Raw genomic sequence first — 12,438 nt, 5'->3', positions numbered from 1 at the left:
AAGCAAAGTAGAAGAGGGACTAATATGTATACTTTATTACATGCCAGATATGCCTTAATACAGCTATTTTTGAAAAGAACAGAATAGTCCTGGCCCTTAAGGAGCTTTAGCTTGCATAGGAAGAATATTATGTAAAACAATTTGCATATTACATTTTAATCTGAGAGACCATCTTGTAAAATATTTCTTACTATACCCCGAGTAGAATTTCATACGTGAAACAACAAAATGAAAAAAAACTGCACAATCACCATAATGAACCAAAATTTAATTTTTTTAAATTAAATGTGTAACCCAGTCGCTGTCTGAATTTAGCTTGGGCTGTGCATTATGGAAATGGTTTGGGAGTCTCATCCATGATATTACTAAAGACTACCTCCTAGCCCTGAGTCTGCTCACTTCTCTCACGTGGGAAATGATAGGAATACCAATAATCTCTGACATGGAATTTGAGTCTTGGGGTTTTTTTTTTTTTTTTTAAACAAGCCTACTGAGGATCCCCTATGCTCTGGCAACCTTCTGTCCACACTTCATGGTCTGTTATGTAGATGCTGTTTTCAGGGTCCTGGGCTATCACAGTCCTAAAGTCTAGAGGTGTACAGTTGGACTTTAAGTGTTATCCTAACTAAAATTGTTCTCTTTCGTTTTCTAAAGTGAGCTCACCCATGGATGAGGTGCTAGCTTCCTTGAAGCGTGGTAGTTTTCATCTGAAAAAGGTTGAACAGCGAACTCTGCCTCCTTTTCCTGATGAAGATGATAGTAATAATATCTTGGCACAAATAAGGAAAGGGGTAAAATTGAAGAAGGTACAGAAGGAAGTTTTAAGAGAATCCTTCACGCTTCTGCCCGACACAGACCCTCTAACACGGAGCATCCATGAAGCTCTGAGAAGAATTAAAGAAGCATCCCCTGAGTCAGAGGATGAAGAGGAGGCTTTGCCTTGCACAGACTGGGAAAACTAACAAGTAAATGGTCTTTATTTGGTAGCTTTCAGTGATACAGCTTTTATAGTGGGTGACGAAGTCTGTTCTGTTTTGAGTCTGAGGCTTATTATTCATTAGTCAGCTCAATTAATTATAACATGGATCATACATTTGTAAACTTCAGGTTTTTCTTCTGTAGTTTCAAGGAACTTAACAGAGAAGAAATTTCCAAAGATGTTGCTATGTAAATGCTATGTTTTTTATATCCTGCTCATTAAAAATTTCTGCAGTACAGCTATATCCCAAGTAAAGAGGATGGTCTTATTCTAGTAAAGGCATGGTCTTATTCTAGCTTTAAAAAACAAGAAAGGCTTTTTCTGACTATTTCAGTTACAAACTGTTAAAATGCATATTGAATTTTGATGTCTCATTAGCTGCCCACAAAGGACTTTTTTAAGATCAAGTCTGGAAAGATTGTTGTATTGTTTTATTATTTAGCTTTCTAAGCCTTTAAAACTAAAGTTTATCATTTTAAGGCTTACCATAGTTACTGCCTTGTCTAGATAAAATTGCAGCTAACATAATAAATATATAAAAATTGTATACATATCTTATTGAGTACCTCTGTGGGTATTGGTTACACATTTGGCATTTTCCTAAGGTAATAGAGAGTTGTACTCCACTACATTTTAATAAGCTGATGATAATGTGGCACAAATTATGCTAAATATATAGAATCGGTAAAGATAACACATGCTATAGATTAAATAGGATATAGGATTGATAATGATCATAACTGAAATGTTACAATGTGTGCAAAATATAAAATATACAAATATATTTTATTATTATGCTCTCTTGATGAAATATGTTTCTGTGGGCTTCACACCATTCACCAAAAGGGGGAAGACTCTAGTCCTGGAGGGAGTAAGTAAAGGAATAATAAACTTATTCATTATCACAGTAATTCTTAAAAGTGCCTGATCATAAGAATTACCTGGGGAGCTGATTAAAAATGAAGATTCCTGGCCTTCACTCCCAAGGATTCTGGCTGAGGAGATCTGATGTATATGCAGGCATACATCTGGATTTGGGAGACTTCATACAAAAAAAAAAATGTAAACTATGTCATTAATTTTTTATATTGATTATATGTCAAAAGATGCTATTTTGGATATATCAAATAAAATATTACTAAAAGCAATTTTACCTGTTCCTTCTAGGCATGGTATATTAGGAAAATGTTCCTCTGCTACACCGCCAGCCCCGCCCCTCCCATCAGCATATGCAGCAGTCAGTGGCTTAACAAAAAGGGTGAAAAATCACATTGCTCTTGATACATGGTTGTGTTACCTTTAATGTGCTTCAGCCAACAGTGGATAGTACCACTGTCCTGCCATGGGTCTTGGACTGTTGGTATCTTTTTTTCTTGTTATTTATAGAGGCCCTAATTATCACTTACTTTGTATGACTTAGTGTTTTTGAATCCCAAAATAATTGTAAACTATTTGCATTTGTACATATGTACACTATGCTTTATAGGGGAATGTAAAGATATTAGTGTGTCTACTCAGTGTGTGAATGTGTCTGGGGACGCAGATGTGTCTGATTGGGAATCTTTTCCACACTGAATTGTCTCCCACTTTACAGTGCTTGTTACCTATTGCCTTGTCTCCTTTTGCTTGTCACTTCTCAGCGAGCTGCTAAGCCTGTGCCTAAAACTACCATCTTAGTGCTGAGTGGTTAATCCCGCAGCTGGGCCTTCACATAAATCGGTGTTTAGTCCTTTCGTTATCCCTGCCTGCAGTGGCCCAGCCAGGGTACATGACCCACCAGCAGCTGCTCGGGCCAGCCCATCCCTGTTTGTGTTCTCTCATCCCACCAGATCCTGCCCAAAACATAGATATTGCAACAGCATTTTGTATATGCAAGTAGCTGGGATGTTATTTATAGCTTTTGGCTGCTAATTTAGCCATATATCAGATGTTAAGAAAATGGTCCATGAGGAATACCACTTTGAAAATTGCCTAAAACTTTTCTTTTTTTGGCTGATTATTTATGGCTGGTGTATGTAGTATAATGTTGAGAGAAACAATGAAATACTCCCAGAAAATGTGAGCTTGGATGTCTGCAAAGTCACTTTTAAGACTGAGTGTATCCTGCACCAGAAGCAAACCATAGACTATCGTTATATGTCACTTAACAACGGGGATATGTTCTGAGAAATGTGTTGTTAGGTGACTTGGTTATTTTGCGAACATCGTAGAGTGTACTTACACAAACCTAGATGGTATAACCTACTACACACCTGGGCTATATGTTACTAATCTTATGGAACCACCATAGTATATGAGGTCTGTCATTGACCAAAAGGTCATTACCTGGTGCATGGCTGTAGTTGAAATCCCCACTAGTTGAGCAGGCAGTGACCAAGGAGCTGTGTATCTCTGCTGTATGTGTGGCTTGGGAAATCATTTTTAAAGGCCCTGAAATTTCAGGTACTTCTCTACAGTTGATTAAAAAGGCTATAATTTGTATTGGCTGTTATTAATCTGTTTCTTTCTTTTAGATTTTAAATCATTAATCACATACGTTTTTTTGAAGAGCTGATTTCTCAAAACTTTGTGAAATAAAAAGTGAAGGTCCAGGGCTGGCCCAGTGGTATGTAGTAGTTGGGTTCATGCGCTCTGCTTCGGCAGCCCAGGGTTTGCAGGTTCGGATCCCAGGCATAGACCTACGGGCCACTCATCGGGCCATGCTGTGGCGGCATCCCATGTATAAAGTAGAGGAAGATTGGCACAGATGGTAGGTCAGAGCCAATCTTCCTCACCAAAAAAAAAAAAAAAAAAGAAGGTCCGTGTTCTGCCTCATCCTCCTCTAAAAACTATTCCCGGAGATAGCCATAGGTAATAGTGTCCTTGAAGGGTATTTCTAAGCATAAGGAAATATATGTAATTATATAAACTGGAGTTTCTAATTTGTTTCCTCTAGGATCCTTCTTAAACTTATGAAGTAACTATAATGATGCTGTACAGTAGAAATACAATATGAGCCACAGATGTAATTTTAAAAGTTCTAATAGTCACATTAAAAGAAGTTAAAAGGAACAGGTGAAATAGATTTTAGTAATACTTTATTTTACACAGTATATCCAAAATAGTATCTTTCAACATGTTATCAATATAAAAAATTCACAGTGTAGTTTATACTTTTTTTGTACTGAGTCTTGAAAATGCAGTGTTTGTTTTACACTTACTAGTAGCCCGTCTCAATTTGGATGCTAATAAGTATTCAGTGGTTAAAGTGAAATGTCCTACGGAAACAGTAAAATTGTATTTAATGGACAGATATTTTATATTGCTCCAGATTTTAATTTAAATCAAATTAAAAATTCACTTTCTCAGCCACACTAGCCACATTTCAAGTGCTCAACAGCCACATGTAGCAACAGTATTAGATAATGCATGTCAGCTTTTATCTGACAAATTAGTTTTTATATATGCGATGTGATGTGGGTAAGCTCATAGATCTCAAACACAACTATTTTGAATTTTAGAAAGTCCTGGTAAAGCATCCATTTAAAGACCAGTACTAATCCTGTCCTCTAAATATCAGTATAACAAAAACCTCAGTCTCTAGTGAATTTTACAGATACCATTTCATAGTTGTTATACTAGCATTTTATGAGGCAAATATTTTAGGTTATATTTTCCTTTTTAGTATATAGTTTTGACATAACATGTTAGAGCAAAAAGGAATAAAGGGAAAGTGAATCTAACATACAACCTTTTTAGCAGTGTTCAAAATCCATATTCAGATTATTTTTGTTTTCGTTTTTATTGCTTTAGGAATACAAGCATATTCTTTTTTTAAAAAACGTGTCTCCTGTACACTATCTGTATAAATGGCCACTTATAAGAAAAAACCATCAGTGTTTGTCCTGGATATTGCAAAGGGTATGAGGAAGCATATATACACAGTACCTTTCACAGGTTGTCTTTTTTTTAATACACTGTATTATTTTGTTTGTAAACAGGTGACCCAACAGAAAGAAAAAGATGCCTACAGTTGAAGATTGGTTCTTATTCTTTTGGAAAACAAAATTTTAAGCACTTGGTTCACAGTTGGATTCCGTTAGATCCAGTGTATTGGCTCAGTGGTGTGAAAAAGGAAGCACAATTGGCAAGCTGTCACTGCTCCCATCATTCCGGTAGATGGTGGTTAACGTGAGTTTAGATGCGCAGTGTTCCTGACTGCAGTGAAGAAAGGCCTTCCCCTCCTGTCCACCCATTCACATCCGTGTAGTGGCCAGTAAAACTAGGGGTTGCTATGAGTTGGAAGAACACTGGGTTGACAGAGAGCTACTGTGAGCTGTATCGAGACTGCTTTGAAATCCACCTTTCAGTGCACTGAATAGTCATCTGCTTGAAAATACAGAGCTTCTTCCATATCAGCTTATATAAGTAGTTCGACACTCTGAAAAAGAAATTTATCATGATAGCTATATGACAAGAATTGAAAGAAAATCAGATGGAAATGCACTGACAATTTCCACATTACTCATCTCCAAAGGAATTTTCATAAAGATGTTCAACAACATCTGAAAAGATACGTAACCATGGAGATACACCTATTAATGTGTTTACCACAACACGATACATTTAACATGGCATATTTTTAGAAGACCACACACTCTTACACTTTGTAAGATTTTGAAGTAAAAATTTCCATGCTTTGCTCTTCATAATTGTGAATTTATAATAGTTTGAATTCTATGTGCAGCTTTATGAGAAGCAATACTTTGTAATTTGATAATTTTTCAAATTATTTTTAGTCTTTTTGTTTGAACCTATTGCTTGATGACTATAACTCAACATGACTTTCCTATTGAGAATCAAAAATCAGGCTTCAATAATAGGGATGCAGATCTTGAGTCTTTTTAACATGCACCGTTTTAAGTTTTATTTTTATGCTCCACAGTGAAAAAAAGTGTGCTCTACAAATACAGTCATGTGGCAGTTAATGACGGGTATGCATTCTGAGAAATGTGTCTTTAGGCCATTTCGTCGTTATGTGAACATCATAGCCTGTACTTACACAAACCTAGATGGTATAGCCTACTACACACTTAGGCTGTGTGGTACTGATCTTATGGGACCACGGTCATATATGCGGTCTTTTGTCAACCAAACATTATTATGTGGCACGTGACTGTATACAGAAAGTAGACAGGCAGAAAAGCCTCCTCGGCTGGCATTTCACTGTCTTCACATGCTTTGAGTGGAATTTTGGGAGAGAGCCTTTGTTATTGTCACTAAATGTTTAAACATATGTGTGTAGCTCTAGGTGCTGATTTTGCTGTAATGGAGTCCTAAAGGAGTCCTATAAATGTCTCCATTTATAGGAATGGAGACATTATGAATTCTCAGCAGGACTGTTGTGGGCTTGAATGAAGGTAGATATGTTGGACTCAGTTTACAGTATGCTGTGGAGTGTAATTCTGCTTAAGACAGATGTTGGCCTTGATCTGAAAGGAGTTGAGGACTGAAGTACCAAAAAGAACTTTATTTCTTATGAGGCAATTCTCTGGCCTAGACCCAGAAATCAGTCCCAGAGTAAAAGCCCTCCAATGTATATGAATTGGTGTTCCTGGAGAAAAAAGAAATATTCACACCTTTATCGCTTTAAAATGTTATTTCCTTTAAAATAATTATGGGGAAAATTTTCTGGCAACAGGTTATATAAAACAAAATCTTACTTCTTAAATGTTGGTAATATGTTTATTGATGAGACTAGGAGCTTTTTTGCACAGCATTTTCACAATACATTGGTTTCATTCTAGCATTATTCCCACATCTTGTCTGGGAAGATTAGAAACCTTCATCCCATGACGAGGGCAGGGGTAGGTTTTTTTTGCTATACACCTTCAGTAAAGCATTGAAGCATTCCTTTTAACCCAAAGAATGATTGGTTTGATTGTTAATACATTTGAAAAAATCTTTTTAGCAAATTTGCAAACCTTAAGAAAATCATGTATCAATTTTATGCCTTTGGATACTTGTTCATTACATAAGTTGTTTTGTTTTTTTGTTTGTTTTCATTCATTGACACTTAGAAAAATACAGGAGGATCTAGTGTTAAATTAACAGCAGAGGCACTGGAACTTGCATATGTTGAGAGGGAATTGCTAACTATTTAGTGTTACAGCTGGGATTCCATTAAAAGACAGGCTCACTTATACAAGATTCCTGTGATCTGTCTTCCTAAGCTGTGTTGTAATAAGTCTCTAGCAAATACCGGAGGGTGTACAGACCCCTATGAACCCTTGTAGGGTGCATCGACAGCCCTAAGCACATCCCGTTGTAGCACTCCATGAAGGTTATTTCACACTTGAAAGTGAGTAGTTTAAAGCAAAGCCTCATTAGCAGCCACTGTGCTCATTCTCTGGTAAATAACATTCTCCAACACACCCACTTCCCTTCCTCAAGATTCAGGTTCCTACTTCCATAAAGTTACACTTTAACTGCAGGTCATCAACTTTGCAGTTCTCATAAATAATATTAAAATTTCAAGTAACTGTAGTCCACTTGTCCATCAAAGTGAGATTACCAACTGAATCCTCATGTTAATTTTTTTTTTTTTGAGGAAGATTAGCCCTGAGCCAACATCTGATGCCAGTCCTCTTTTTTATTTTATTTATTTATTTTTTCACCAAGGAAGATTGGCCCTGGGCTAACATCCGTCCCTCTCTTCCTCTACTTTATATGGGATGCCACCACAGCATGGCTTAACAAGTGGTGCGTCGGTGCACGCCCGGGGTCCAAACCTGCGAACCCCGGGCTGCCGCAGCGGACTGTGCGCACTTAACCACTGAGCCACCAAGGCAGCCCCATCTCATGTTAATTTTAAAGCAGTTTCAGAACCCAACAAAAATTATATGTAAACATGATTAAATTTTCTTTTTTTCCCCTTGTCCCTAATAAAAGGAGCATCTTCGGCCTTACCATTAAATTTGTATATATTTAGTTATGATGGTACTTACAGGTGATTGTGTTTCAAGTTCCAAACTTGCCTGTACTATTTATATGGTTTAAAATATTTGACAGTTATATTTCTGTTAATGTGTCATTTCTGTATTAAGAATCCACAAACAACTGCTTGCTTATGCTGAGTCAAGTCAGAATTTACCAATCTAGTTTCAACAGCAATATATTTAAAATAGGGAAACAGATGATGACTTGGGGATGTTTTGAGGTTAATGTTACTGCTCACTTGAATGTCAATTTTAAGTATTTCTCTTACTAATGCAACCAAAATTATGTATATATAACCAGTGTGGCATGTGTAGAAAAGGTATTCCTAATGATTTAAAAATCCTAATGGTACTGTAGCGTAGTGGTGTGAGGAAAGGCCTGGCTAAACAGGATTTTTAAAAGATGAGCAGTTGTCTTGCTTACTTGATGTATATTTTATAGGCCTGCTGAGTTTGTGAGCAGCATGAAAACAATCATTCCTTCCTTCTTCATTGTGGAACTGAAACATTTCTGTCAAATGCATTTTTAAGGAGACTCTGAGTCACAGCTGTAACAGTTGATCCAGGAGTAGCATTTCCACGGTGGGAATCTGGGGCTTTTCTCATTACATGAAACCACAGAAAATTTTCAGCACTTTCATGTACTCTGTATAATGAGGGAAAAAAAAATCCTTGTTTCTACAAAGCTGCAGTATGTAGCAATACATGGTAGCATATGGCATGACCACTTGATGTCATAAAATGTGTTCAATTGTAAAGCATACTTTCGCCATAGCAGACACTAAGAATTAAAACTTGTTATATCAGTGGAACAAAAATTAATGGGCAGCATCCTCTCTGTTTGGAATGGGACCAGTGTACAATTAATATAATTTAACTTGATACATTCCCTGAGACTCTATTTTTTAATTACATTCGTTGAGTGTGTGTATAAATTTAAGTCAATGCTTTTAGCCTAAGGAAAGTTTTTTTTCACTAAATAGAAGGTGTTTTTTCCCCTTATAATTTAATTATTATGCACTCAACATCAGATACCAACCTCTAAAGGACTAATGGTCCTTAAAGGCCTTATCAGGGAATTGAAATTTTATATACTTTACTAGGTTATTTGTAAAAAATCTTTTTGAACAACTGTAAAACATGTAAAAACCGTGGCAGGCGCATTGTTAACATGCAGCCATTTGATAGTGAAAGCAGAAACCTTAACAAATTTTGCCTGATTCTTGCACTGAATTTAAATGATAATATAAAATTAAATGTGCATTTTAAACAGATTTTATTTCCCTTTTATTGCTTGGCATAAAAGAAGAACTATGCTTAGTGTTAGAGGATTGACCAACAAGATCTATTTCAGATGGAAGAGAGGTAAGAAAGTAGAAGCACCTTACTTTTGGAGCATGTTGCATTTACTTCAAGCTACTGAACCATTCAGTAGTTACTTCTGAACTGCTGCAGAGCGCTCTTATAGTTAAAGCACATAAAGAAGAGTCTCTGCTTGATGAAGCTTTGTAAAATGATGCAATGGTATTTTTTATCCTGTAAATATAGTCTAATTTAAAAGGTTTTCCTACAAAATGAGTTTATATTGCTGCCTAAACTATCATGTATGTAAACAGAGGTTTTTTAAAGGTCAGAGGGAGTCTCGATTCTGTGTGTGTGTGTGTGTCTGTGTGTGTGTGTGAAATGTTTGCCCATTGAGTTATTTTACAGATATGTTCATTCTAAAATTTTCTTTTTTTCCCAGGGTAAATGTACAGCTTGGTATTTGAGGAAGTTAGTTGATTGCATTCCAAATTTATAAACGTTTCTCCCCTTCTCCAGACATATTTATTATGCCACTGTAAGGTGCATGTACAGAAAATACCTCTGAGGTTGACATATTAAATATTTTATCAGTGTTATTTCACACTGAATCTCAAAGTCATTTGTTTTGAGGGTTAGGGGAAAGTTTGTTTTTTTTTAAAGTCAGGTATAACTAAGAGTGGCTCAATTTGGGGAGTTAGGGGTGGAAAGGAAAGACCATGGAAAGTGATCTTTAGATGTATACAGAAGGTATGGGTGTTGGTTTTAGAGTTCAATTTTAACATGGGAAGTTTTTTTTTTTTTTTTTAACTTGCATGTTCTATGGTAAACTATCAAAGAGTGTAACAAGTTACTCCAGCTTTTCCCAGTTCTAATTATATTGGTTTGAAGAAGTCTCTATAATCACAAGATGGCATTTTCCCTTCATGAACCAAGAGGGGTAGACAATACAACCCATACAGTGACTTCTGAATTCTTTGACTTGGACAGAATCCCAACTGTCTCATTGAATTTCTCATTGTACTGTATTGTCTTGCCAAGTGTGAGACCATAATATATAGTTTATGAAACATCAAAGGCTACAGATCATTTTGCATGAATAATAAAGCCCATTAGGGCTGATGAAACGGACATGTTTTTAGCCTTTCTGGTTAAATGCAACTTTTAATGGCAAACTGATTCACCATTTACTAGCTTTGTGCAATATTATATTGGTAGAAGCAAAACACTAGTACACTGTGCTTGGCTTGTAAGGATGGCTTTCACACCGAGACATTAATTGGACAGTGGGCACAGTGTATTGTAAATGCCAATTTGTGCAAATTTACGATACTTAATATGCTCAATTAACATTCTAAAGTATTAAAAGTACAAAGAAAAAACTAAGCAAGCATTTATAGCAGTACTATGAAATCTCCAATTGTTTTGACTGTTGCCTTTTGCTCTTTAGTGCAACTTTTCTGCATTGTAATTATTGTATTGCTTTGTATTTCATGTTTTTTACACTCATGACTTCACAGTTAAGTACTTGTACACCAAGTATTGCAATCACCTTTCTCTTGTACATGCAATGTAACAACATACAGTTTTGGTGCTTAACGGTATTCCTTTTTTCTTTAATAAAAGATATTTATTGAGTTAACCTCATTTTGTTTGTTTAAAATAGCATTGGTGGTGATACTGTCATTTCATTTCAAATAGAAGGAACATAGCAAGTTGTGCATTTGTTATAACATGTTGAGCAGGATTCAGAAACTATCCACCCCTGTACTTTTGTCTCTTCCCAATCACTGTTTGTATTGAAGTGTTTGAATGGCAACTTTACTTGTGCTAGTAACAGCCTTATTCGTGTCCATGTAACTGTCGACATAGTTTGGAAATGTTGACCTCCAAAATTGGAAGGTCTTTAAGTGCCTGTCATTTTAGCAATCAGTTTGTGATCATCTAAATTGGGGGAGATTATTGGCTTTCTACTGAAACATAGGACGAGCTTAACGAGAGCCGGGCAGATGTCCCCACCTGATGCTGACTTGCTGCAGCCCCTGCACACAAGAGGCATGCTAGGACTTGGGTCCCAGATGCCGCCCAGCCTGAGAAAGGGCTCCAGTTTCCATCTCTACCCTGCATAGTACTTCATAGTACTTCAGAAGAATCCTAGTACCTGCTTCACCCTTGTGAAAATCATGGTGCGGTTGGCTTGGGATGGGCTTACTGGGTAACGTTTCGTTGGATTAGCCATCTTTACTAAGACAGGTGGGAATCTCTCCTGGAAATCTAGGCCTGACTAGAATTCCTTAGTCCTTTGTGACTCTGTCATTCATCCTGACCTTGCTGAGTTCATAGGCTGGTTGAAAACCTCATGAATTCTTTGCTACAGCAAGCTGTTTGGGAAAGGTTTAAAATTCTTTGGTGCAAGAATACCAACATTCTATCACATTCTGACAGTTACTGATTGAGAACGAAGTTTAACTGTATTTCCCAAGCACTCTGTCCCTCTGCCAAGTTATTACATGGATACCCTTTCCAGAGACCCCACAACTTTGTTGCTCACCAGAAACTTTGTTCTTCACTTTTGACATTTTCTCCAAATCTCTCCACTAATAATCTTGCCCGTTCACAAGATCCTCTTGCTCACCAGTTGTGTGCTGTCATCTATCTCTGAACTAGGCTATTTGTCAACTGCTTAAACTCTAACAGACTGATGACCCGTTAATTCTCTGACAGAGTTCATATGGGACCATCCTCTAATCACAGCTACCGCCTACTGCTTTCTTTCACTCCTGCCTCCTCCATCTGCTCTTGGCTGTTGCTGTGAATGACTCCATATACTCAAGCCATTAAGCATCTGTCTGATCTCAAGTTCCTCCCTGTCACTAATTCTGATGGTCAGGCCTTGTAGTACATTCAGTAGAGTCCTGGACTTCCTCCCTCCACCCTGGCTAAGGAAAACATGGAACAATGCTACAAGGCTTTCTGTGGGCAGCCTTTGGTCTCCTTTCCAAGCCTTGACCCCAAATCTCCATTTTACATACTCATCTCATGCCTTTCTACCTGCACACTGGTCTGTCTAAAATGCGTCTCTTCCTTATCTTGACACCATCTGAATTTCCATCCATTGAGCGTTGAGTTGGAAAGACTGTGGGCAATATGTGTCTAACCCTCCCTGTGTCTCAACATTCT

General features: G+C 37.0%; 1 protein-coding gene across 1 annotated transcript in view; it reads left to right on the top strand.

The window, feature by feature from the left end:
* The window catches only part of JMY (junction mediating and regulatory protein, p53 cofactor), a 100,530-nt gene extending 89,625 nt beyond the window's left edge, over positions 1-10,905 (top strand). Inside the window, exons 10-11 of the mRNA XM_087430133.1 lie at positions 655-965; positions 4,960-10,905. Of these exons, the coding sequence (XP_087286259.1) occupies positions 655-962 (308 nt within the window). The 3' untranslated portion in view covers positions 963-965; positions 4,960-10,905. The remainder of the gene's footprint in view (positions 1-654; positions 966-4,959) is intronic.
* The last annotated feature ends 1,533 nt before the right edge of the window (positions 10,906-12,438 follow it).

Source organism: Ceratotherium simum, chromosome 4, assembly GCF_057802395.1.
Source record: "Ceratotherium simum simum isolate JZ-2026a chromosome 4, ASM5780239v1, whole genome shotgun sequence".
Taxonomy (NCBI): Eukaryota; Metazoa; Chordata; class Mammalia; order Perissodactyla; family Rhinocerotidae; genus Ceratotherium; species Ceratotherium simum.
Note: the sequence above shows the minus strand (reverse complement) of the source record. Positions and strands in the feature narration are given on the sequence as shown.